General features: G+C 45.8%; 1 protein-coding gene across 2 annotated transcripts in view; it reads right to left on the minus strand.

Moving 5' to 3' along the window:
- SYN3 (synapsin III) overlaps positions 1–27,177 on the minus strand; it is a 460,518-nt gene that overhangs the window by 422,754 nt on the left and 10,587 nt on the right. For both annotated transcript variants that reach the window (XM_023631109.2, XM_023631110.2), the window contains exon 2: positions 1,117–1,578. In XM_023631109.2, coding sequence (XP_023486877.2) covers positions 1,117–1,427 — 311 coding nt within the window. In that variant the 5' untranslated portion in view covers positions 1,428–1,578. The remainder of the gene's footprint in view (positions 1–1,116; positions 1,579–27,177) is intronic.

The raw sequence follows: 27,177 nt of genomic DNA on the forward strand, positions 1-27,177 counted from the left end.
CCGTGTGAGCGGCACCTGTTCACCACTTACCTGAGCCCCTGAGGCTGGGACTTGCACTCTGCTGGTGCTCGGTAACTATCCGTCGAACAACTTCTGCCCATGACTTTGACACAGTTGTCCAGTCTCTGCCCTTGGAGAGCTTACCATCTACTGGGGCCTGAGAAGAGGCTGGAAGGTACATCATCTCCGCCCACCTTTGGTGTTAAAAGGACAAGTTCTGGAGCCAGTCCAGGAAAGAGCTGGGGTACAGACTCACGCAGACTGGTCCCAAGGGTTTTAGATAAGGACTGTGGACTTGTCCACATTTACCCTCATAACCTCACTTCATGGAGGGAGGGGAGGCTGGCTGAGGCTGAAAGAAGTTAAGCAACTTGCCAGAATTATTTTAGATTTAAAAAATTTTCCGTTTTTAGAAAGGCAATACAGTGCATATACCATATGCTATATTAACACTTGCAGTGGGCTCTGGGCAGCACCCCACAGCAAACACATGAAGATGTTTGCAGCAAATCATATGAACAAGCACAGTCAGTGGCATAATGAAGATTATTACAGTCTCGCTTCCCTTCAGGTCAGGCTTTGCTGCCAAATGGATTATAAAACATTTTCTAGGGGCTGGCCTGGTGGCACAGCAGTTAAGTGCACACATTCTGCTTTGGCGGCCTGGGGTTCACCGGTTCGGGTCCCGGGTACAGACATGGCACCGCTTGGCAAGCCATGCTGTGGTAGGCGTCCCACATATAAAGTAGAGGAAGATGGGCATAGATGTTAGCTCAGGGCCAGTCTTCCTCAGCAAAAAGAGGAGGATTGACAGCAGATGTTAGCTCAGGGCTAAGCTTCCTCAAAAAAAAAAATTTCTAGTTTTCAGGGGTTTTTGGACTTTAGATTTGCAGGTGAGGGGTTGTGGATCTATACATGCCAACCCTTAGGAGAGAGTGTGGCACAAAGTGGTGACTGCCACGCAGTAGCCATGCGGTAAATGTGTTTCCTTCCCTCAGTCCAGTCTCTGATACCGCAGAACCTCTCATAGCTCCACCCCTCCCTCCCCCCAAGAGAGAGGTAAGCCCCACCTCCTTTCTTGCCCCTCGGTGAGAGCCCCTGCAGACTCCGGCTTACCAGTCTGTGTGGGCATCATCAATCACCAACAGGATCCTGGGCCTTTGAACAACAGGTGTGGAGGGGCCTGGAGGCTCCATCAGCCCCGAGGGGGCCTGTGAGGTCTGCTTCATGGCACTGGAGAAGGAGCTAAAGAGGCTGGATCCTGGAGAGGAAAAGGAGGCTGCCAGGGGCTGGGGGTGCCTCCTCTCCATGGCCGGGGAAGCCGGGGAGCTGGTGGAACTGTCTGGGCGCTGCAGGTCTGTCATGTAGCCATTGGGCAGGTTGGCCACGAAGCTGCTATCAGAGAGTCGCCGCCGGAGGAAATTCATGGCTGTGGATGGACGCGATGGCTTTGTTCCTACTCAGACTTGTCTAGGTGAGGCCCAGAACACAGGCTGCCGGGGATAGGGGGCGGGAGGGTCTTGGGCCCCCAGAGCCAGGGGGATCCTGCTCCAGTCGTCCTCAGCTGTCCTTGCTTACCTGTGGCAACAAGCCAACACACACATTAGTGGAAACGCCCCCCCGTGCCTACAGCAAGCAGAGAGGTCACCTTCCTGCCCCACTGCTGGGGGCAGTGTAAAGTGGGACATCCTTGTGGAGAGGAATTTGGCAACATGTAATTAGAGCACACCCTTTTAACCTACAATTTCCATTTTCTGGAATTCTATCCCAAGAAAGGAATCTGAGTTCCAGAAAAAGCCTCTTGCACAAATATATTTCTCAGAGCATTATTTCCACTAGCAAATTACTGGAAAGTATCTCAGCATTCGATCACAGGAGACCAAATAAATAAACTACAACACGGTCACGGGGAAACCTTCTGTGGCTATTAAAAAAGGGGGACTTAAGAAGGGATTTTAGTAACATAGAGTAAATTTCATGCTGTAATTAAATTAAAAAGATCATGATACAAGATTACAAGTACAGAATGACTACAACCCCATAAATGTTGAAATAACAAAACTTTGGAAGCAAAATCCATCGGAATGTGAACAGCAATGGGTAATGCGATTTGGGTAACGCAATGACATGGTTTTTTTTTTCTCTTTCCACTTACCTATATTTACCAGATTTTCTAGAAGATATATTGCTGTGGACTGAATTGTGTCCCCCAAATTCATATGCTGAAGCTCTAACCCCTAGTGTTCTCGTATTTGTAGGTGGGGCCCTTGAGGGGTGATTAAGATTAGATGAGGTCATGAGGGTGGGGTCCTTGTGATGCAGTTAGCACCCTTGTAAGAAGAGACACCAGAGTTTGCTTTCCCTCGGCCACATGAGGACACAGGCCAAAGCCAGGAAGACAGCTGTCACCAGAAATCACGACGGCACCCCCATCTCAGACATCCAGCATCCAGAATTGTGAGAATAAATTCTGTTGTTTAAGACAGAGTGTGGTATTTTGTTACGGCAGACCGAGCAGACTGATAAACATATGTATTGCTTTTCTGAACAGAATAAAAATAAGTTTTAAAAAAACCCAAATGGTTCAAACGACATCAAAATATCCCACTGGGAAAAAGGATTATTTAAACCATGTGATTCAACCCCGCTTATATTATTTGTTAAGATTATTTTATATTTTTGCTGGGGTAAAATTTACTTAAGGTGAGACATACCGTACGTAAGCATACAATTCTTTGAGTTTGGATAAATGTATACACTGGCACAAGATTTATTATATTCCTGTTACCTCAGAGTGTTCTCTTGTGCCCCTTTCTGGTCAATCCACACATCCTCATAGGCAAACCCTCTTCTAACATCTGTCACCATATATTAATTTGACCTATTCTTGAACTTCAGATAAATGTAATCATGCATTATTCTTTTGTGAATGGCTTCTTTCCCTCAACATAATGGATTTGAGACTCAGCTATGGTGTGCGTCAAGAGCCATTCTGTTTGTTACTGCTGAGAAGCATTGCACTGATGAATAAACCACAAATTGTCACTGCATTCTCCTGTTGATGGACATCTGAAATGTTTCCAGTTTGGAGGGTATTGTGAATAGAATTGCTCTAAGGATTTTTTACTTGAATATTTTTGTGCAGTTGGGGGGGTGCTTTTCTTTGGGAAAATACTTATGAGTTAATTTGTTGGATCATATTGTAGGAATATGTTGAACTTAATAAGAAACTGTCAAAAAGTTCCCCATAGTGGTTGTGCTATTTTGCACACTTCATTTCAGAGTTCTGGTTGTTCCACATCCTTACCAACATTTGGTTGTTGTCTGTCTTTTTATTCTTAGCCATTCTCCTGGGTGTAAAATAGAATCTCACTGTGTTTTCAGTTTATTTTCTCTGATACCTAATAAGGATGAGCAACTTTCATGGTCTACTGGCCATTGATACACCTTCTGTGAAATATCTGTTCAAGTCTTTGGCCCATTTTAAAAAGGAGGGTTGCTTATATTTTTGTTATTTATTTGCGCAAGTTCTTTATACGTTCTGGACATAAGTCTTTCGTGAGATATGTATATTGTGAACATTTTCTCTCACTCTCCGGCTTGCCATTTCATTTCCTTCGTGAGCAGAAGTTCGACAGAATAAAATAACTCTTACAAAAAGTGAATTGTTACTTGAGATAGAAACACCCAAGTGACAAAAAAAATCATACCCTAGGATGAGACCACACTTCCACATTTTGTTATTAGGAATGTTTTATATATACATGCAAAAATGTATATAGGCATATGTATACATATTTATTTGTACATATGTGAAACTTGGTACATATATCTACAGATGTTTTGCTAAACAGAAATTTAAAATTTTATGAAGTCCAATTTACCAAATCTTTCTTTTATGATTAGTCCTTTTTATGTCTGCTCTTAAAATCTTTACCAACCCCAAGGTCACAATGATACTGTCATAATTTCTTATAGAAGCTTTATAGTGTTAGCTCTTCTGTTTAGGGCTACAATCCATCCAAACTGGATTTTTGAAGGGTGTGAGATAAGGTTCATTTATGTAGTTTTCCAGAGCTATTTATGAAAATATTTTTTGCCCAACAACTTGCTTTCGTGGCTTTGTTGGCACCAATGGACTGTACATGTGTGGGTCTTCTTCTGGACTCTTTATTATGCTCCATTGATCTGTTTGTTTATTCTCACACTGTCTGGATTACCGTGGTTTTACAGAAAGTCCTAAAATCAGGTAAAGTGAATCCTCCAACTTAGACGTTCTTTCTCAAGCTTGTTTTGGGTATTCTATGTCCTATCTTCGTATGCATTTTAACGTCAACTTGTATGAAAAAGCCTGTCGGGATATTGTTGGGATCACATTGAATCTATGGCTCACTTTGGGCAGAACTGACATCGCAACAATATTGAACTTTCCACTTCATGAACATGGTAGAGCTCTCGACTTAGTCGACCTTCTTTAGTTTTTCTCCAAAATGTTTTGTGATTTCCAATATAGAGGTGTTGCACGTATTTTGTTAAACTGATTCCTAACAATTTCTTCTGGTTTTTTTTTTGAATGGTATTTTAAAAGATACTGTTTTCTAAGTTTCATTTTCCAATTGTTTGCTGCTAGTACCATATATTTGCCAATTATTGTCAATATACTGACCTGATAAATTCAATTATTGTTTCTAGTGGTTGTTGACAGATTTCTTAAGATTTTCTATTTAAACAATCACATCATCTACCGATAGAGACATCTTTCCTTCTCCTTTCCAACCTTAATGCCTATCATCTCTTTCACTTCTCTTATTACAGTAGCGAGGACCTCCACTACCAACTAGAAATGATGAAGGCAGACACTTCACCTTGTTCCCAATCTTAGGGCGAAAATGTTCACTATCTCCCATTAAGAAGACGTTAGCTGTAAGTTCTTGTAAATGTACTTTATCAGATTGAGACAGTTTGCTTGCAGTCTTAGCTCGCTGAGAGCTTTTATCATGAATAGATGTTGAATTTGCCAAGTGATTTTCTAAATTGATTGAGAGGATTATGTTTTTAAAAATCATTTATTTGCTTACTGTGCTGAATTACATTGATTGACTTTCAAATGTTAAACCAAACTTGCATTCCTAGGATAAATCCCACGTAGTCACAGTGAATTAACCTTTTTACATATTGCCGGATTCGATCTGATAATATTTTGTTGGGGATTTTTGTGTCCACCTCCATGAGAAAAGTTGTCTGTAATTTTCTTTTTTGGTAATGTATTTGCCAGGTTTTGGTACCAGGTATTGACCTCACAAAATATATTGGGAAGTGTTCCTGCCTTTTCTATTTTCTGAAAGAGTTTATGTAATATCGGTAATTTTTTTTCTTAAATTATTGGCAGAATTCAATAGTGAAGCCATCTGGGGTGGATTTTTTTCTTTGTTGGAAAGTTTTTAATTATGAACCAAGCTCTTTTATAAATCTATTCATAGTCTCTGTTTCTTGTTATTTCAGTATCAGCAATATGTGATTTCAAGCAATTTGTCCATTTCATCTCAGTTGTAAAATTTATTGGTATAAAGTTGTTGATAATGTTTTCCTATTATTCTTTCATTTTCTGTAAGATCTGTAGTGATTTCCCTGGTTATTTCTGATACTGGTAATTTGCTTTTTCTCTCTTTTTGATTAATTTATATTGCTAGGAAATTATAAATTTTATTAAATCTTTTAAAGAATCAACTTGCAGGTTCTTCTATTTTCTCCATTATTTGTATTCTAATTCACCTTCTTCTGCTCTTTATTACTTTCTCTCTTCTCCTTACTTTGGGTTTAAGGGTTTAATTTGTTCTTCTTTTCTCTAGATTATTAAGAGAAAAACATAGGTCATTAATTTTAAATCTTTCTTCTTTCTAATATAAGCATTTTAAAGCAATGCATTTCCCTCTATGCACCATTTTAGCTGCATCTCAGAAATTTGACATGTTGTATTTCCATTATCATTCAAGTTATTCTTAATTTGTGATTCTTTTTTGACTCCTGTATTATTTAAACATATGTTTAATTTTCAAATTCCAGTGTTCTTTCAGGTATTTTATTGTTATTGCTTTTAATATGATTCATTTGTGTTTAATGAACATAGTCTATAAGGTTTTAATCCTTTGGCATTCATTGAGATTAATTTTATGCCTCAAAATGCTCTATCTTGACGAATATTCTATTTGCACTAAAGAAGAACATATATCCTGCAGTTTGGGGGTGTAAAGATCTATAAACATCAATTTATATTGTAAGTCAATTTCCCCAGCCAGGAAGCTGGCTCTGCCAGGATGATTTGCAGGCAGGAGGTTTACAGGAAAGTGTTCCCATGATTAACAACTGTGGGCAAGCGTGAAAAGCAGAAATGGGCTGAAAGAGGGGTGGAACTGGACACAGTTTTAACAGAGGCCTCAGTTGATCTTATGGGGAGCAAGGAGCTGGGGCATCTCTTTAGATTTCCTCATTTTCCAGCCACTCTGCCAGCCTGTACTCTGTCCACTGACTTGTCAAACCAATCAAACTGCAGCTTCTGCTTGGTTCTAGCTGCTCCACACCATGTGCACTGGGAGTGCTTTCAGGGAAGAGCCATAAAAACATGGATTTCACATAGTGGGTGTGGTTCCCTTCTTTCAGGGGTCAAGTCCCCTCCAGATTCTACCTACTTTTAGTTTCTCTCCAGGAACCCCAAACAGTTGTTTTTAAATATTTTATACTAAGTTTATAATTATCTCCTATGAGAGGGTTAGTCCAACACAAGCTACTGAGTCATTCCTGGAAGTAAACCTCTTCCGTTTCTTAAATACTGGATGGAAAAGTTAACAAAAATGTTAGAGTTGGAGAGTCCTTAGAGACTATTTAACAATCCCTTCTTTAGGAACTCTGGTCAACCTTACACTGGTGGGAATTCTCCACCTTCAGAAGAATCACCTCATTATCTTCTAACCAACTCCAATGTTAGTCAGAGGCTCCTCCTGTAACTTCTCCCCTCTGCAGGCCCCAGGGGAGGTTATAGTCAAGTAAAGGGAGGCAGATAATGAACAATGAACAAATATTTATGGATCGGGGCAAGCGCTAGTGAGGAATACACAGAGTAGTGCCATGGAGATCAACATAGGGGAGGGTCAAGGAAGGCCTCTCTGAGGAGGTGACCTTTAAATTGAGACATAGAAGATGAGGGGAAAAGGAAGTGCATGTGCAAAGGCCCTGAGGTAGGAACAAGCTAGGCACTTTTGTAGAATAAAGGCCAGCTCAACCAGGAAACAAAAAGGAGATTTTTGTAAGAGAATGCTTAGAGAAGTAGAGAGGGGCCAGATCATGAAGGGCCATACTGAAAATAATTTTGATTTTAATCCAAGTGTGAAAGTAAGCCAGTGGAGGCTGAAAAACAAGAGAGAGACATAATCTAGTCTAGCCAGCCACTGTGTGGGAAACAGACTGTGGAGGATGTGTATGGAACGGCCAGACAAGTTAGGAGGCTGTTGCAGTAATTTGTGTCCTTAGACATGAAAGAAGAGAGTTGGATTACGCAATTTGTAAGGTGTCCTTCTGTTCCGTGAGTCACTCACTTCTTGTGCCATTAGACTCTGGATATCTCTTCAATGCTAAGCTTAATCTGATGGCAGGACAAGGCGGGGATGAGACGGATTCTGGGAGGAAAAGAGGGGCAGGAAGAGTCTCTAGGACTGAATCCAGTGGGCTGGCGCAGTACTCAGCCCCAGGCAGCCCCACTAATGGCCACTAGAGGGCAGGAGTGACCGCACCAGACAGGAAAAAGAAAAAGTACTTTACAAAGCAACTTTGCAAGCTTACTTCATGGAGGATGTGGCATGAAGGGAGACTTTCCTGGGAAGGGTAAAAAAATGGCTGGAGTCTTCTCAGACTTGGTGGAGCCACAAGACAGAAGTGAGATGTAAATCACAGAGACACAGGTCTTGCATCAAAGAAGGAAAAACTCCGTAAGAAGGAGAGCCGCCCACAGGGGCACGAGCTACATTGGGAAAAGACGAGCAGTTGATCAGCCTGGACAGGAGAGTCTCATAGACACTCCAGATTCATTTCCTTGCTCATCCTCAGATGAATTTATGCACCTGGGCCCCCGAATTCCGCCCAGAAGTACCGCTATCCATCCACTGACTTAGGCCAGAAACCTGAGTCTCATACTTCGCTCCTTCTTAACCCTCACTGGTTTCAGCCACTCAGTCACCAGGCCTTGCCAATTACGTCTCCCCAAACATCTCTCATATCTTCCTCTCCTCTCCATCATTCCTACCATAGTCTTGCTTTACGTGCTGCTAAACTAAAAACCAGGCCAAAGACCTTAACAGACACGTCACAAAAGAAGATGTACAGATGGCAAATAAGCACATGAAAAGATGCTCCACATCACACGTCATCACGGAAATGCAAATTAAAACAACAATGAAACACCACTACACACCTATTAGATTGACTACAAGCTGACAACACTGACAACACCAAACGCTGACGAGGATGTGGAGCAACAGGAACTCTCCTTCATTGCTCCGAGAATGAATGATAGTCCAGCCACTCTGGAAGACAGTTTGGCAGTTTCTTCCAAAGCTACACATATTCTGACCACATGATCCAGCAACTGCACTCCTTGATATTTACCCAAAAGAGTTGAGAACTTATATCCACACAAAACCCTACAGACGTAATTGCCCAAACTTGGAACGAACCAAGACATCCTTCAGAAGGTGAATGAATAAACGAACTGTGGTACATCCAGACAATGGAATATCATTCAGCAATAAAAATAATAACAATAAAAAAATGAGCTAGGAAGCCATGAAAACACATGGAGGAAACTCAAACGCATATCACTGAGTGAAAGAAGCTAATCTGAAAAGGCTACATACTGTATCATTCCCACCATATGACACTCTGGAAAAGCCAAAACTATGGAGATGGTAAAATGGTCAATGGTTGCCAGGGATTGCAAAGGGGGTGGGGGTGGGGTGGTGAATAGGCACTGCACAAAGGATTTTTAGGGCAGTGAAAATACTCTGTATTACTATGATGATGATTACATGTTATTATACATTTGTCCAAACCTATAGAATATACAACACCAAGAGTGAACCATAATGTAAACTATGGACTTGGGGTGATTACAATGTGTCAGTGTAGGTTCATCAATTGTAACAAACGTTCCACTCTGGTGGGGATGTTGATAACAAGGGAGGCCATGCGCTTAGGGGCAGGGAGCATATGAGAAATCTCTGTACCTTCCCCTCAATTTGCTATGAATCTTAAACTAAAACTATGTATTACTGAAAAGAAAAAAAAAGAGAGATCCTTCAAGTGTAAGACTTCTGCCAAAGCCAGGCTAAGGACCACCATGGCCTCAGTACTCTGGTGCTGGACCCAGCTGGACAGTGAGTGAGCCTGAAGGTTAAGCTCACAGACCTTGGATCCAGACTAACTGTGTTCTAATCCCAGCCCTGCTACTTACTACCTTCACGGCCTCAGGTAAGCTTGCCCACCTCTCTGTGCCTCAGTTTCCTCATCTGTAAAATGGGACTAGTACCTACCTCATAGGGTTCTTGAGAAAATTGTGTCTTAATATATGTAAAGTATCTAGAACAATGCCTGGCCATGGTGAGCAATCCGTGTTAGCTGCTGTTATTCTGACTGCTTTTTAGACAGTGAGTTTCCCAGATCCAGAAGGTTTGACAGTGGGGACAGCTTTGGTTTGGGAGGCGATGTGGCAGGGGCTGCACTATTTATACGAGAACGGGCTTTGGACAGATCTAACTTTGAGACCCAGTCTGCCTCTTGTGGCTGAGTAATGTCCTGGCCACAGATTCTTTTTTTTTAATTATTTTATTAAGGTCATAATGGTTAATAACTGTGAAATTTCAGGTGTACATTATTATTTATCAGTTTCTATATAGACTGCATCGTGCTCACCACCAATAGTCTAATTTTTATCCATCAACATACACATGTGCCCCTTCACCCCTTTTGCCCACCCCCAACCCCCTTCCCCTCTGGTAACCAGTAAACTGTTCTTTTTGTCTGTGTGTTAGTTTATCTTCCACACGTGAGTGAAATCATACTGAGTTTGTCTTTCTCTGTCTGGCTTATTTCACTTAACATCATACCCCCAAGGTCAATCCATGATTCTGTCTTTTTTATGGCTGAGTAGTATTCCATTGTATACATATAGCACATCTTCTTTATCCATTCATCACTTGATGGGCACTTGGGTTGCTTCCACGTCTCGGCTATTGTGAGTAATGCAGTGAACACAGGGGTGCATAAGTCTCTTTGAATTGTTGATTTCAAGTTCTCTGGATAACTATCCAGTAGTGGGATAGCTGGGTCGTATGGTCAGGCCACAGGTTCTTAATCTGTGAAGTGGGCCTACTTAGTAAATCTCTGCCCTTCCTACTCCACAGGTGTTTGAGCAAACTTCACTAAACATTTAATTTTTTTTAAGTTAACATAGAGTAAAATTGACTTTTGGGTGTACAGTTCTATGAATTTTAATAAGTTCATGTTCCCACCAGCACAAGGAGGGTACAGAACAGTTCCATCGCCCCACATGAAACTGCTTTTTCATCTTTAAAGCAGTCTGCAAATGTCAGTGGCGTGGTGTTTCCCAGACTGACACCTGGATCTCCTATAATGATACATTGGATAAAGAATATTCCAGGCCAGGAGCATTTCTTAGAAAATAAAGGAAGAAGATAAATTCCAATGATTGAACTTCCTGCTCATCGAATGGCTTTGCACAGGCTGTTCCTTCATCTGGAACACTCTTTCTACGTACACCAGCATGGCCCAGCCCCTGCTGTCCCTTAGATCTTTGGCAAATGTCACCTTCTCAGCAAGGCGTCCCCTGACCAAGCACAGTTAAACTGTCTGGAAGCTCAGACCTCTCCTACCTTACTCCACTTGTTCCTTTTTCCATAGCATGCATTGCCTCCTATAAACTACATAATTTACTTATTTTGCTTACTGTGGACTCTCTGCTCCCTCTGATAGAATGCAAGCCCCTCGAGAACAGAGATCATTGTCTGATTTGTTCCCTGATGCATCCCAAGCACATAGAAAGATGCCTAGCACACAGTAGGGGCTTAATAAATATTTGTTGAGTGAAATGCTTTCGAAAATAACATGAATGAAATTAAACGATCCTTGCCTTCTGTTTGTGAAGACTAGATGTGTGGTTACATAAAAGAAAGCAGCCATCCCAGTTCCTGACAACAAGCCTAAATTGAATCCAAGTTGGGACAATGCGAAGGACTATCTGATTTCATTCCTCAGTGAGTTCATCCCCTGTGTAAACACACCAGGACTCAGAAATTCTCTCTCCATCTGCTGCTCAATGAGCGCTGAAAGATTTCCTTTCTCCTCCCCCATTAGGAGCCGGCATTTGGGTAATTAACAGCTGCTAGAACTCTTTCTGCAGGAGCAGACAGTTTAAAAATTCATGGAGACAACATGGGCTGGGCTTCATCAATATATTGATGAGCACAGGCAGCGTGGGAGTCTAGGGTGAGCCTGAGAACCCAGGGCGTGTGCCACTCAAGTTGCAAAGCTAAGAGATGCTTAACTTCTTGAAAACATGTCAATCGCGCATCTGCTGAGGGAGCAGCGCCATTTCCACATACAGACCTGCTGGGCCTTTCACCCTCAGAGCTCATTTCCAGCCACATCTACATGAAAGTGTGCACTGTCTTTGATGAGTTCAGATCCACTCACAGAGGCCTTGATCTCCGTGAATGGCAACACTCTCACTCCCACAGACACCGTGGGTCCCCAGCCAAAGAGGATTCGGGCTTCGGAGCTAGGATTTGTCAATGAGTGAGGCTTCCTCACCAACGACTCCCTCCCTTTGTTGGAGAACACCCCAGGGTGCCAGGAAATTCTGTGGGATAGAGTCTCCTAGAGATCAAGAGAAGTGAGAGTCTTCCATTCATTCGAGACCTTCCTCCCCAAGCCACAAATGCCAAAACAGGGTCCAAAATAATGGTCATGTTGACAAACATTTACATCTAGCAAATTAAAGCTTTTAACCTAAAGTCATAAAGCAATGATAATTGTATTATCCACAGAATAATCACAGGGTTTATTTACAAACAGAATTTACAGAGCTCTCCAGGCAGTGCTAGGTAGGATCCGGACACAAGCTTGGCGCTATCTGACAATCATGCCGGCTTGCCTCTGATTTACCAAGACCTTCCTCGGAAGGTCACATCAAAAACCTAAACGGAGGCTCTTGATAACCTGAGGCCTGGAGCTAAATGGTCATCTTGGGCCCCTCTGTGATTGCTGCCCACGAGAGGACCTTCAAAATAAATTAAGGTGATCTTTAGTGACGTTAACTTGCTGTAAAATAAACCCTAGGTGGGTTTTTGAGGTATATTTTTCAATATTATTTCTAGGCTTTTTCATTCTAAACTGGGGCCAGACAGGGGCCCACCTTGGTGATCATCTAGAATGCTGGCCCCCCTGGGCAAGATCCGCTCCTGAGGGTGCCCAGCTCTGCCTCCGTCTCCGCTTCGTACTCGCGCCAGCCAGGCTCGACCCCAAAGGCACCATTGAGCTCACGGTCCTCTAGTTCTTCGGTTCTTCTTCCGTCCTCCATGGATTCTCTCTTACCTGGCTCTGGGATCCAATCCCATCTCTCTCCTCCCCTCATTGCCAGGCCACCTTCATCTCTCACAGGTGCAAGTGCTACAGCCCGCAGGAACATCTTCCCTCTCCAGTCCCTTCCTCACCTCTCGGGCACTTAGACTAGACATATCACATCACTTCCTGCAGAAAACTTTCCGGTGGTTGCCCGTGGCCTCCAAGATAAGGTCCTTCACATTCAGGCTTGAAACTCCAGCCCTCTCACCTCCTGCTTGGAGCAGACCACTCCTTCCCCACCCCGTCCTCATCGCCCTTCTCTGCCTAAAGCTCATCTGTTGACTCACTCTTCAGGATGCCTTCCTTGAACCTCTGCTCTACAGACGCCAAACGTATGGGGCTCGCTGAACGTGGCGGGCCCTCTGTCAAGGACCACTCTCACACATGCAGCCATCTCCGCTTGAGACAGCCTTTTTCTCCTTCGCAGCACGGTTAACTTGTCTCTCCTTCCTTCAGAACTCATCTCCTACATCACTTACTCAGGACAGCCTTCCTGACCAGCCCCAGCATGCTCCAGGCTGGGGAAGTTCGAGTTCCTAGAAACCACTCTTGGGTTTCTTTCCATGATAGGCTGATTGCTCAGGTCTCAAACTCTAACATGCTCCCCTATGACCTGGGATGCTTTCTAACAACACAAATTCCCAGGCTTCACCCTCAGAGGCTCTGACTCTGTAGGGTGGAAAAATGGTCCAGAATCTGCATTTAACCAGCTCTCCAAATGATCCAAACGATTTGCCGCAGTTGGTCCGTGCGCAGCCTTCTGAGAAACGCTTCTCCAGACCAGATCTCCAAAATGGGAAGTGCACCCTGTGGGGACTTCCAAGAGGAGACATTGGACCGCAGGAAAAAAATTGTTTGAACTCTTATTTCAAAATCTTTGATCTCTCTCCTAAATTTCTTTTTTGTGTGTACCTTTTATGGACACAATATATTAGTGAAGTATTCATGATTTGTAAAAAAATAAATATGCCAATTTCATAGTTTCAATTATCAGCCACAAGTCTTTACTCCTCCCAGGATCTACACAGTTTGCAAAGTGACTTTGCGGTTCCTTCCGCTAGAAGCTAAGTGACTCCTTTGCCCACTGACTTTGGGCCCGGCCATGGGACTAGTTTTGGCTGATGGAATAAGGGAGACCTAACCGTGCACCACTTCTGCGCCACGGACCTAAGAGACCCCATGTGTTTCTACTTGCCGTCTTGTACTTCTGCCATTGCCGTGACCTGTCCATGGGTTGGCCCAAGGATCCAAAAAGGAGGAGAGACTCATGAAGACCTGGGCTGGAGCTGCCCCTCAGAGCCACCCAGATGAGCCCAGCCAAGATTAGTCAACTCCCAGTCTACCTGAAGAGATATGAGCAGAAAAAACGCTTATCACCCATGCCATTGAGAGTTCATGGCTGTTTGTTATGTTGTGGCTCCTGATACAGCGATGATTGGTTCAGACTTCAAGGTCACTGAGGGGAGAGTCTGTATTTCAGCTCTGCATCCACAGCAACTTGTGGGCCCTCAGTAAATAATGAAATGAATGAATGAATGAATGAATGAAGGGAGTCTTTCTTTATTTCCTGAGAAAATTCTAATCAATACTCTCTGTGGCTCTGTTTGAAAGGATTTAGGATTGACTCACTTTTCCAAAACCAACTACAAGGGCTGAGCTCCTGGAAGTCCTCATGTCACCTTTTCTGCCAGTCAGACTCTAAGCTTAGTGTCCAAGGATAGCCCAGGCTCACGTATAATCCTGAGTCAAACTACTACCCCTATTACTCCTAAAATTAAATCTCTGAGTGGCCCAAGGGCTGACCTTGGCCTGGATTCTTTTCTTTTCTTTGACCAGTTGGGCTCTCCATTTCACCAGATCCCACTGTCCAATTTCTCCCTTGAATCTGTAAGTGGGGTCCTGGAACCCTTCCTCAAGGACTGGCCCTGCTGGGGTCCTGTTGCCTCTGGGAGGATCAACCTCACAACTCCTGAGAGCATCTGAGATGCCTAGAGGTACAGCTGCCATGCCCATCTACCTGCTTGGAAACACAAGCCCTAGCCACTTCCAGAATCAGAGCTGACAACCCTCTGCCCCTTCCATCTCTGCCAAAGAAAACCCAGAAAGCCTCTGTGTCCTGATTTTGGTGAGAAAACCTGGCTATTGTATATATTGGGAAAAATTAGCGTCCAAGGGAACATCTTAGTCTCTGGGACATATCACTGTGGGCTGACTGTTGCCCATGCTCACAGCCCTGGAGCAGCATCTGCCTGAAGGTCTTCCTGCCCAGACTTCACTCTGCAGCAACAGACCAGAAAACAGAACACTTGGATTATCTCCAAATGAAGTCAGGAAGGTCTGAGGTTTGGCTAGGCCGCTGAGGTGCAGAGTGTCTGGGAGAAGGGGGATGCAGTGGGAGTCTCTTGACATTGGGCAAGAAGGACCTGGAATATTCCCCCAGCAGAGCTCCCCGTGCCTCATCTTGCATGGGGCCTGCTCAGAAAATGCAAGTTGGGCAGCATCAACTCCATCCATCTACAAAGGGCACTTGCAAGGAGGCTCCTTCTTGGAAAAGGAACCTGGACTTTCCTTCCTTCCTTCCATCTTCCCTCCATCACATCTTCCTTCCCCTCCTGCTTTTCCTCCTTCCTGGTTCTTCTCCCAATTCTCCATCAAATCAGAGCTACTGCTTTTTCAGGAACTAATTTTGAATTTGAAAGGGACTTGGGAGTTGATACTGTTTCTTACTCAATTCAGAACTCCCTTCTATAGTGTTTGCGACGTAAAATTAATTGCTATCATTCGCTGAGCACCTATGAAGTGCTGCTAGAAGATATCTGTCTATATATTCCAATTCAGATATTAATTAGAATCCATCATATAGGTACCATCATTTCCTTTTAATGAATAAAATGATACCCTCGGAGGGGTTAAGTTACTTATCCAAGATCAAACAGCAGGTCAGTGGCAGGAGCAGAGTGTTCCTGTCTATGTATGACAGTGCCTAAAATTCTGAAGTAGAATATGAAAGAGGATCCAGTTCAACAACCTCATGTTATGAATAAGGAGACAAGAGCCGAGCAGAAAGAAGTGAGTTTCATTTAACATGGGATCATTCAATCACCCTAACAACCTTAGGAGATATCAACCACTGTTAACATCATCTCCACTTTATAGATATGGACACTGAGGCACAGGGAGATGAAGGTATTGCCCAAGGCCTTATTAAATAGTGGAGCTGGGATCCAAGCCATTTCATTCAATGGTTTCAGACCATTTCAGACCATTCAAACCAAGCAGTCTGGGTCCTGGGTCCCATTTTAACTACACTATCTTGCCTTCCCAAGATGCACACCGGATCAGAAGCAGCCAAGGACAAGCATCGAGGGTGCCCTGTAGTGACATCCAGGAACCTGCCCCGTCCTCTCCAGTTTTGTTATCAGCAGGGACCACAGGGGGAAATCAAATTGCACGTGAGTGGAGGGAGCAGAGTGGCATGGCATCAGGATTTCATCGTGCTTATTATAGCTCCCTCCTAGTCACTCCTGGGCCCAGAAGTCATCTCTGCAATGCTAATCTGCACCAGCTTCAGAGAGAGCCATGCTGCTGGCCTTTCATGTGACCTAGGGGGAAGCTGAGAACGCAGCTGCCAGTGCGACCAGCAAAGCATTTGAACCCCTGCTGCCCAGCAAAAGGCAGACAGTCTTTTCAGGGCAACTGTGGTCAGATTGATAGCACTTAATTTCCAGCCTGCAGGCTGGGTGACCTATGATGCTGACTGGGCAGAGGGAAGGAGTATGTAAGCAGGGAGTCCATGCAGGTACAGCCCACGTGGAGGGATGATAACAAGGTGATGAGGGTGGCGTTGGTGGCGTCGACTACCTTTTACTGAGCCTCTTCAAGGAGCCAAGGACTGCACGGATGGCCCATAGATGGTCCCCGACCTTCACAACAACCTTGCCCAGGAAGTGCTAACACTCCTATTTTACAGAGGAAGAAGCTAAAGTCCAGATGAGGAATAACTTACTCATGGTCCCTCAACTTGTAAATAATAATTACAGTTCCATCAGGCACGGGTCGAAGCACTTGATACATAGTAACTCATGCCATCCTTCCTCCACCCTCATGAGGTAGGTGTGCTGTTCCGACCTGCACTGTACAGATGTGAACACTGAGGCCCAAGGTCACACTGCTGATAAATGGCAGAGCTGCGATTCAAACCCAGGCAACCTGGTTCTGGTGGGCGTGGTCCCTCCATGGTATGAGGATGCAAACCCCAGTCTGTCTGGGGCCAGAGTGTACTGATTTTCCATCACATTGTGGGCCCTCTGGCCTCCATGAGCTGGAATCTGTCTTCTTGGGGGCCTTGCTGCTTAGTTCAGCTATACAGGGCTGCTTAGAGTTCCCTGGCCCCCATGCCCTGCCCCCACACCAGGGTTTCACATCTCTGCTCCCTCTGCCTGGCATGACCTCTTTGCTCTCCTACGTTCTTCAGCTGGTTCCTTCTGACTCAGCTCATCTCCTTCTCCTCTGGGGAGGCTTCCCTGACTCGTCTCACCAACCAATTAGGACTAAGAGAGCTCTCTGTGCCCCTGCAGAGCCTGGTGCATGGCCGTCACTGCGGCTTTGGGGAGGGACTAAGTCTAGCTGCGGACTCATTGAGTTGGAGATGGTGGTAGACAGAGCTGGGCACCCAGAATCAAGCAGAGCTGCCAGTATTGCCAAGGTCTGGGAAGCAGATGTGGCGTTCCTTCCTGCTGGGTCAGAAAATACAGGGAGCTGAATAAGTAACTTTCTTCCTATAGACAAAGGAGACCTGTGGGAGGCTCCCTGAGGCCCAAAGGGTTCCTGAGGATGCAGAGGGAGGGCTGCAGTGAGGGGGACCACCAGCCACCGGGAACACCTGGATGAAGCCATTGACAGCTGAGAGAGTGAGAGAGACAGAGACAGGGAGACACAGAGACAGAGAGACAGAGAAAGAGGCAGAGAGTCAGAGACACAGAGAAAGAGAGAGAGACAGAGAGACACAGAGACAGAGAAGAGAGGCAGAGAAACACACAGAGAGAGACATGCAGAGACAGAGAGATAAAGAGGCAGAGACATAGAGAAAGACAGACAGAGAGACACAGAGAGAGAGAGAAACAAAGAGAAGATAGATACACAGAGACAGAGAGAGACAAAGACAGAGACCAAAAGAGAGGGACACACACAGAGACAAGATTCGAAAGAGACAGAAAGAGAGAAAGATAGACACAGGGAGAGAAAGACAGAGATAGAAAGAGACAGGGATACAGGGAGAGAGAGAGAGACAGAGAGACACAGAGAGAGACACACAGAAAGACAGAGACAGGGAGATGCAGAGAAAGAGAAACAGAGATGCAGAGACAGAGAGAGACATAGAGAGATAGAGACAGAGAGAAGAAGACAGGGAGATACAGAGAGAGACAGAGGGGGAGAGACAGAGAGGGAGAGACAGATACAGAGACAGAGAGAGATAGAGACAGAGAGAGCTAGGGACAGGGAGACAGGGAGACAGAGACACACAGAGAGAGATGGAGACAGAGACAGAGAGAGGCACACCACCGCTGCGCTGAGGCTGTGAGGACCGCAGCACTCAATCTTATCACCTTCAGTTGCCCACGGCCTCCCGCCGCAGCCTCGACAGGGCAGATGGCCAGCCTGGCAGGGCTGCTGGCGCCAGGTGCGCCCTAATGAGGAATTTAGCAAGTTCACTCTGGAGAGCACCGTGACACTATTAGCCATCTTCAATTTATCGTGTCCAGTACAGAGCTCCTGATTTCCTGCCATCTCCCCTGCCCCAAACCACCACTTTTCCATCCTCCCCCCTCAGTAAATACCCACCCAGTTGTTTAAACTAGATTTGTGGGAATAGCCCATGACCCCTCCCCCTCCAGCCTTCCACACCCAGGCCATCATCAACTGTGTCTCCAACACAGCCCCTCAACCCACCTACTTCTTTCAACTCCAGTCACCGCTAGGGTCCAAGCCACAGTCATCTCTCACCTGGACCAACGTGGAAGCTCTCTTCTGGCCTCCCCGCCTCCCCACCTGCTCCCTTGCCATGACTCCTCAACTCCAGTGGCCCCACTGGACTCTGGATGGCATTCAAGCTTCTTTCATGGCCTGTGGGCCAACATCATCTGGACCCCCTTCCCCCTGGCTCACTTTCTACAGCCAAACTGGCCTTCTTTCTATTTCTCAAAGAGCCCACCTCACTCCCCAGCACCTCTGCCCTCCACCCTCAGGCCTTTGCACATGCTGTTCCCCTGGTGGAATGTTCTTCCCTTCCCACTCCCCTTGCCACCTCCTTGTCACTCAGGTCCCACCTCCAATGCCACTTCCTCAAAGTTGTTCCCCGACTGCTCCATTTAGTGTTGACCTCAGTCCCTCCAACCCCACCAACTATATCTTCTTCCCTTATCCTGTGCATTTGTAGTGGGAATGGTTTCACTTCCCGCCAGACATCCCCATGACCTTGCCCACCTAGCCCTCTATTCCTGGCACCTCACATAGGACCCAGGTGCAGCACCGTGCACGCTGTTATTTGGTAATTACACTCAGTAATTGTCTGTTGAAGGGCTCCAGGACCCTAGGCAGGTGTGGGTTGTGCCCTGGCAGAAACACGGTTACCTAGTGGGGCTGGACCTGGGAGGAGGGTGCCTCTGGAATCACACACAACCGTGCGCATGGCACCCCTGCTCCCACGACCTTGCCTGATGGGGACACTGGCACAGACAAGGAATTGACTTGTCCCAGGTCACTCAGCAAAGTGGAGGCCAGGCCAAGCCCAGAACACAGCTCTCCTGAGTCTTTAGCCAGCGTTTTTTCTGACTCCAAAATTATTGCAATTAAAATACAAGATTCTCAGGGTCTCAGTGCCTCCCTGCTAGTCATTCACTTCACCCTCTGCAGACAGGGGGACCTTCTCTCCTAAATAACAAGATAACAATAACCTCCATGTGGCCGCCTGCTTACTCGAGGACGGAGCTGATTACAAGCACCATCTCATTAATCCTTGCACACCCCTGTGAGGCAAATACTACTCTTAACGTCATTTCAAAGATTAGGAAACTGAGGCTCAGAGGGGTTCAGCAACTTGCAGAACCTCATGTGCCAGGTAAGTGGCAAATTGAATCTTGCTTCTAGATCAGCCTAGCTTATCTCCAGATGCAGCCTGTCAACCACTGTGATACCCTGGTTTGCTGGCCCACCCTCCTCCTGGCACCAAGCATCACTAGGTACCCCTTGAACACCTGGTGTCTACTAGGCGCACTCTGTGGCCGACTCTGTAGGGCCTGTCGCCTTGGAGAGCCTGAGACCGGGCACTGGCTCAGAAAGTTCCGGGAACACCCCCTCTTGTAGGCTAGGGACACTGGCAGGCTCACTGCTCACTAAAGGAGCAGGTGTGGGCAAGGCTAGCATGCACATGTTCATCAAAGGAGGGGGGCTACCACCCCCTACTTGTTGTGTGACCCTGACAATAATGATGATGATGATGATAGCATCTAGTATTTATATAACCCTTCCTATGTGCTAGGTACTGTTGGAAGCCCTCTTTGTATACTAAGCCAACTAGTCCTAATACAAATCCTTCATTATCATCCCCTCTACACACAGAGGAAACGGAGGCCCAGAAAGGGAGAGCAACTTGCCTAACCGCCAGGTGATTCAGTGTGGAGTCAGGATTCGGCCCAGAGGGCTTGGATCCTCGAGCCACACTGTCAGCATCCCCCTCGGCAGGCCATTCCATCACCCAACCACCCAAGGTCTTCTTCTCTCATTTGTAAGATGAGGGGTTCAATCCTGAAGAATTCAGATGCACATCTTTGATTCTCACTTTCAAGGGAAGGAACAAGACACAGTAAAGTGGTTTCTTCCCCTGCTTTCCTTTATCCTGATTTCTTTTTTTTTCTTTTAAAGATCGGCACCTGAGCTAACATCTGTTGCCAATCTTTTTTTCTTCTTCTTCTTCTTCTCCCCAAAGCCCCCCCAGTACACAGTTGTATATTCTAGTTGTAGGTCCTTCTGGTTGTGCTATGTGGGATGCCACCTCAGCATGGCCTGATGAGCGGTGCCATGTCTGCGCCCAGGATCCAAACCAGCGAAACCCTGGGCCACTGAAGTGGAGCATGTGAACTTAATCACTCGGCCACAGGGCCAGCCCCTATTCTGATTTCTAACAATACTCTTCAGACTATATTAATAACCACAACGTGGACTGAATTCTTGCTACTTGCCACACACTTGGGGAAGCGCTTCACCTGCACTCTCCCTCCCTTCTGTACTTCTAGCAATCCTATGCAGATGGTTCTAGCATCCTGATTTTAGAGCTGATGCATCTAAGGCTCAGAGAGGGTCAGTAACTTGCCCAAGGTAACACAGCAAGGAAGCAGCTACACTCCAGACAGGGTGGTCTGACTACAGAGTCTGGGCCCTTACCCACAAGTTTCCACATTTCTCCTCTCTCCTTCCTCCTCCCTCTTCAGGAGCAACTGAGCTGGAATGCAGGAAAGGTGTGCCCTGTGCGCAGTGCTAGCTGGGGGCTGAGAGGGAGTGATACTGAATTAACAAATGAATGAGCAGATGAAAAGAAGGAAAGAAGAGGGGGCAGAAAAAGAGAGCAGAAAATCAGGATGGAAGGAAGGAAAGAAGAAAAAGAATGGAGTGAATAAATAAAATAATAAAAGTGAATAACGAAAAGAAAAAAAAGGATAAAAACAGAAGATTCAGAAAATGAAAAAAGAAAAAAGGTATAGATTAGAATGCCCGAGTTGCCTGTGAGCCTTGAGAAGTGGCTGGCTTTAGCCAAGCAGCAGTAATGCCCCCTTAGGCCATTCACTATGATACCTAATGGTTGATGACAGGCGACAGAAGGAGGGAAGAGCCAGCAGGAAGCAGAGCTTTCATGTCCTGGCATCAGGCTTCCACCGAAAGATCCCCAGCCAGCCTCTTAACTCCTTCCAGGGTGCTGCCCACTCTTAAAGGCGGTCTTGTTCACAGCCGGGACGGAGATGGCTGCTGAGGCAGGCTCCTCCTCCAGCCCCTGCAAGAAACAGCCGTTCCTGCCGCCCTCAGTGGTCCAGCTGATGAAGAAGAGCCAGACTTGCCTTCATGGCTGCTGATGCTCTCTTTCACCACCACTGACTTTTTTAATCACAAAAAGCTTTTTCCACATCCTTTCCCAGAGGGTTTGGACCTGCCTGGGGGCAGAACTCTCCTCAGGATGCTAGGAGACAGAATGTGGCATGACACTGGGCCCATGGCTCCCCCGTCCCAGAGGCCACAGCCCCTCCGTTACTGGAGAAGCAGCAGGAGGGGAGGGAAGAATGGAGCGATCCCTCAGGCAGCCTGTCAGTCATCCCATTTTACAAGTGAGTCAAGGTAGGAATCCTGGCCAGGAATTAGGTTAGAACTCAGGCGTTCTCACCTTCCTGAATGGTTTGAACATTACTTGAGGTAGTGAAGGACCCCTGAGCTGCTGGAGGAAGCCCCAGGCCCATGCTGGGACTTGTCCTGCCTCTCCGCCCCAAGGCCCCAGGACTCTGTTCTGCAGAGCCTGCAGCAGTAGAGCAGAGAGCCCTGGCCAGGAAATCAGGCTTCAAGCCTCCCCAGTTCACCTCCCAGGGCCCCTTTCCCATAAAAGGTGATGCCCCGCCAGGGTCATCCTCATCACCATGGATGCGTACTGGCGCACAGTGAGCCATTCTCAGCGCGCCAGGCTTGGTGCTGAGCAGCGAGGGTCTCTTTCCAGCCTCCCGGCAATCCTGGGAGAAGGGCATCCCCAGCCCCATTTCAAGGACAGAGAAATCCATGTTCAGGACGTGAGAGGACCTATCCAAGCCAGTACCCATGGAGCCAGGATTCCAATTTAGGTCGGCCCCACCCCAGAGCCCGTGCTCCAAGCTGCTATCCCACAATGCCTCCAGGGAGGTGTTTTAGCCTCTACGTTTGTATATTTACTTACAATCGCGCTCCCTCACCTCTTCTAGCTCCTCATTCAAATACCCCTTTTTAAAATTGCAGTCCTTCTTCCAACACCCCTTCCCCGGTTCCCTGCTTCGGTTTTCTCTGTAATACCCGTTGCCATCCAACAATACACACCTAACTCTTGTAGTGTACCATATCTGTGCCCCGTCCTCCCCAACTTGAATGTGATCCCACGAGGACAGGGATTTTTCCATATCTTTTTTAGCGTCATCTCTCCAGCACCGACCAGAAAGGGCTGGCCCTTGGTAAGCATTTAAAAGACAGTTGTGAATCAAAGAAACTGAGTGAGTCCATCTCTTGTACTGGTGATGGCTTCTTAGATGCGCCTAGATTATAAACTTTCTGAGGAGGGGATCGTACCAAATTCGTCTTCACATAGCCCCATAACAGAGAAAAGAGGTTTATGCTGGGTGTGGCATGAATGAAGGGGATGCCTTGACACTCCGTTCCTCTCTCTCAACCTCTCGCTTAGATATGCATAATCTCTTCCATGGACCACTGAGAACCCCTCCTTCCTGGGCTCCCTACATCCAATTAGCTCTCCTCCCAATCCATTTCCACAGCAGAGACTGTCAGAGACATTTCTAACACACAATCCTGACGTCACCGCCCAGCTCAAACACGGCAGTTGCTCCCCAATGTACGTCTGACTCTTCCATGTGGCACTGAGACCCTCTCTGACCTGGGCCAGCTTCATCTCCCACCTCATCTCGCACCACAGTGCCCTTGCACGTTATGTTCACTAACACTTGTCTGCTCACCTGCCCTGTGGCCTCATGCCTTTGCACATGCTGTTCCCGCTTACTGGAATGCCATCCTGTTTTATTCTCCTCTAAACCCCTCCCCACCCCATTGGATCAGTGACTCCGTTCATCTTTCAAAACTCAGCTCAGACATTCCTCGCTCAGGGAGCCTCCCCTGAACTCCCTCTCCCTCCACCAAGGAAACTTCAAACTCTCCCAGATCACGTCCACTCCTTCTGCACCGTCGTGAGGTTTTTTGCACAGCAAACCCAACAACCCAACTGCAGTGGACTGAATATTTGTGTTCTCCCGAAATCATATGTTAAGGCCTGATTCCCCGACGTGATGGTATTTGGAGACGGGGCCTTCGGGAGACAATGAGGTCATGAGGATGGAGCCCTCATGATGGGATTAGTGCCCTTATAAGAAGAGACCCCAGAGACAGCTTGCTTCCTCTCGTCCTGCTGTCTGCCACATGAGGACGGCCACCTACACAGCAGGAAGAAGGCCTCGCCAGAACCAACCAGGCTGGCACCCTGATCGCGGACTTCCCAGCCTCCAGAACTGTGAGAAATAAATGTCTGCTGTTTAAGCCCCAGGCTGGGGTCATGTGTTATAGCAGCCTGAACTTCCTGAGACACCAACACAGTTGAGAACCTCGAAATAAGGGGGCAAGGGCTCCAGATCCCCAGTTCACAGCATCCCTCTCTGAACTTTACAAAAAGGAGAAAACCTCTTTCGTCAGATCCTATTGGTTCCTCCTTAGGAAACAATATTTGGTCATTTGCCTTCTCTGACTTCAGCCAAACAAACGTGGTAAATCAGGAAGATTTGCTGGAGGAAAGTACTGGCTGCTTGAAGCAGGGGAAGTTAAGGAAAAGGACAAATTTGGAAGAACTCTGAAAACATAATAATCTAGAGCCATTTAGTTTAAGAGCAAACAGTCTCACACATAACAACTTTTAGGAGCATCATGATATTATAACACTTTATGTTGCTCTTTCAAATCTCACAAAAAATATATCATCATTATTAACCAGACAAGAAAAATAAAAATAGTAAGTTTTAACTCAAAGGCTAAAATCAAAAAAGAAAAATCTTTTGACATAAAATTTTATTATTGAAGTAGTCCCTACATGGAATAATTCTGAGAATAACACGCAACAGTGACTGGTCCATAGTAAACACTGTATGTGTGGTATTGCTGCTATCACTACTTCTCCTCCTTCTAAAACTCTGAAGATGCTCCTAGAAGGTTTATGCATTATAATAGTTCAAAGCATGGCCTGAAGTCAAAACTACCTGGATTAATATCCCAGCTCTTCTACTTCCTAGCACCGTGACCTTGGGCCAGTCACTCACCTTTCTGTGCCTCAGTTTGCTCATCAAAAAACAGGGCTAATGATTCTATCTTATCCTTAGGCTTGTTATGAGAATGAAATGAGTTAATCCATGTAAAGTGTCTTGAATTGTGCTTGGCATGCAGTGAATGTGCAGTAAATTAGTAGTTAAGCCACAGGAAGATGTAGCTCCGGCGTCCTTGGAAAGGAAGCAGGATGATGTGCAAGAAGGAGAGGCAGAGTCTGTGAGCTTTGAGGATGCCTGACGTGGTCCCAAGTACAGGGCAGCCTTCTGCAAACCTCTGCACACAACACCCCCAGCCAGCTCGTACCCTATGGCAGCAGCTTTCCTCAAAGGCGTTTCATCACATGAAACCTTAAAAGCACAACAGCCACTCTGCACACCCAGCTCTCAGACTGCCTGGTACCTTTCACCATGGCAGGCCCCTTGTTAGTAACTAGGGAGCTGAGGAGTAGCTGCAATCACTTCAGACTCATTGAGCACAGGACGTCACGTGACCCCCACCCATCACTAACAGACATGCACTCTTTGGTCCATAACCATCCTCATCACCCAACCTATACTTCTCTAAGCTCCAGCCATTCTCTATCATTCTTCCAACCATCTGCTTTTCTCTCTGCCTGGCTGCCCTTTCCCCAGCTTTCTCCAAGTCACAATTCCTCCCAAATACTGACACCCCCACTTCCAACATCACCTCTTCTGTAAAGTTATCCCAGCTCCTCCAAGGGTTTCTCATAGTGTGCTCAACCACTCACCTATGCAGAATGATTTGTGGTGCTTGCTAACCATAGACCAGCTATTTTGGGGGTGAGAGCCCAGCCAGCTGCATTTTCAACAACCTCCCCAGCTGATTCTTATATATGCTAGAGTTCGAGAGCAGCCATCCAGACAGCTGGCCTTGCAAACCTTAAAGATGGCCATTTCTCCGTCATCTGTGCTCCCCCAATACTTTCCACACGAGCTCTGGGAGCACAGCCGGTCTTATTCCAGGTAACCGCTTACAGTAAATCTCCTCTCACTAGACTGAGCGTTACTGCAGGGCAGAGACCATGCCTGAATTAGATTTAAATTCTCAAGATTTAAATTCTCAGCCCCTGCAGCAGTGTTGCCATCCTTGATGCATCTTTTCCCTCAATTCCACATCCACCCATCACCACGCTCAGATGGTTCCACTTTCAAAAGACTTCTTGATTTTGACCTCTTCTCACCCCTTCCTCCCCAATAACCTTAGTCCAAACTACCATCATCTCTCCCCATGGACTACTGCAATAGTCCACTCACTGATCCTTCTGTGTCCACCCCTGTCCACTACAGCTTCCTTCCCACACAGCATTCAGAATGATTCGTTAAAAACAAGTTAAATATTTCCAAATCACATATTCAAGAAAGCCCTGGTATCCAGAAGACATAAAGAATACTCAAAACAAGAAACACAAAAGCAATTTTAAAAATGAGTAATAGACCTGGTCAGACACTTCATCAAAGAGGAGATATAAGGATGGAAAACACACATGTAAAAAGATATTCGACATCATTAACCATTAGGGAAATGCAAATTAAAACCATAGTGAGATACCACTATACTATTAGAATGGCTAAAATAAAAAATACTGAAAATGCCAAGTGCTGACAAGGATGCAAAGCAACTGGAACTTTCATACGTTGCTCCTGGAAACAGAAAATGGTACAGCCACACTGGAAAACAGTTTGGCAGTTTCTTATAAAGTTAAATGTAAATTTGCCATACGTCCCAGGCATCTGACTCCTGGGCATTTACCCTAGTAAAGCAAAAATGCATATTCACACAAAAACCTGAACACAAATGTTTATAGAGGCTCTATTCATAATTGCCAAAAGCTGAAATGACCCAAGAGTCCTTTGGGGGTGAATGAATAGACTAACTGTAGTCCTTCTATACAATGGAATACTAGACAGCAATAAAAATGAACAAGGTATTAATACTCACTACATTGATGGATCTCAAAGGCATTGGGCTGAGAGAAAGAAGCCAGCCTCAAAGGTAACATACTGTACGATTCCATCCACACGACATTCTCATAAAGATAAAGCGGTAGTGACGGAGAGCAGAGCTGTAGTCGCCAAATGTCAGAAGTGGGGAGCCAGTGGCCAAAGAGGGAGAGGAGGTTTTTGGATGATGGAACCATTCTGCATCCTCATTGTGGTGTTGGTAGTTCCACGAATCTATACACATGTTAAAAGTCATAGAACTGAACACCAAAACAAATTTACCATATGGCGATCTAAAAAGTAAAATGAGTTAAAAGAATAAGTCAAACCACGTAAATTCATTGCTCAAAACCTCCAGCTTGGAAGAGAGTCCAAACTTCACTCCACAGCCCAGGAGTCCCCACCAGACCTGGTTTCAGTACCTCTCTGG

The sequence above is a fragment of the Equus caballus genome, chromosome 28 (assembly GCF_041296265.1).
Source record: "Equus caballus isolate H_3958 breed thoroughbred chromosome 28, TB-T2T, whole genome shotgun sequence".
In the NCBI taxonomy this organism is placed as follows: domain Eukaryota; kingdom Metazoa; phylum Chordata; class Mammalia; order Perissodactyla; family Equidae; genus Equus; species Equus caballus.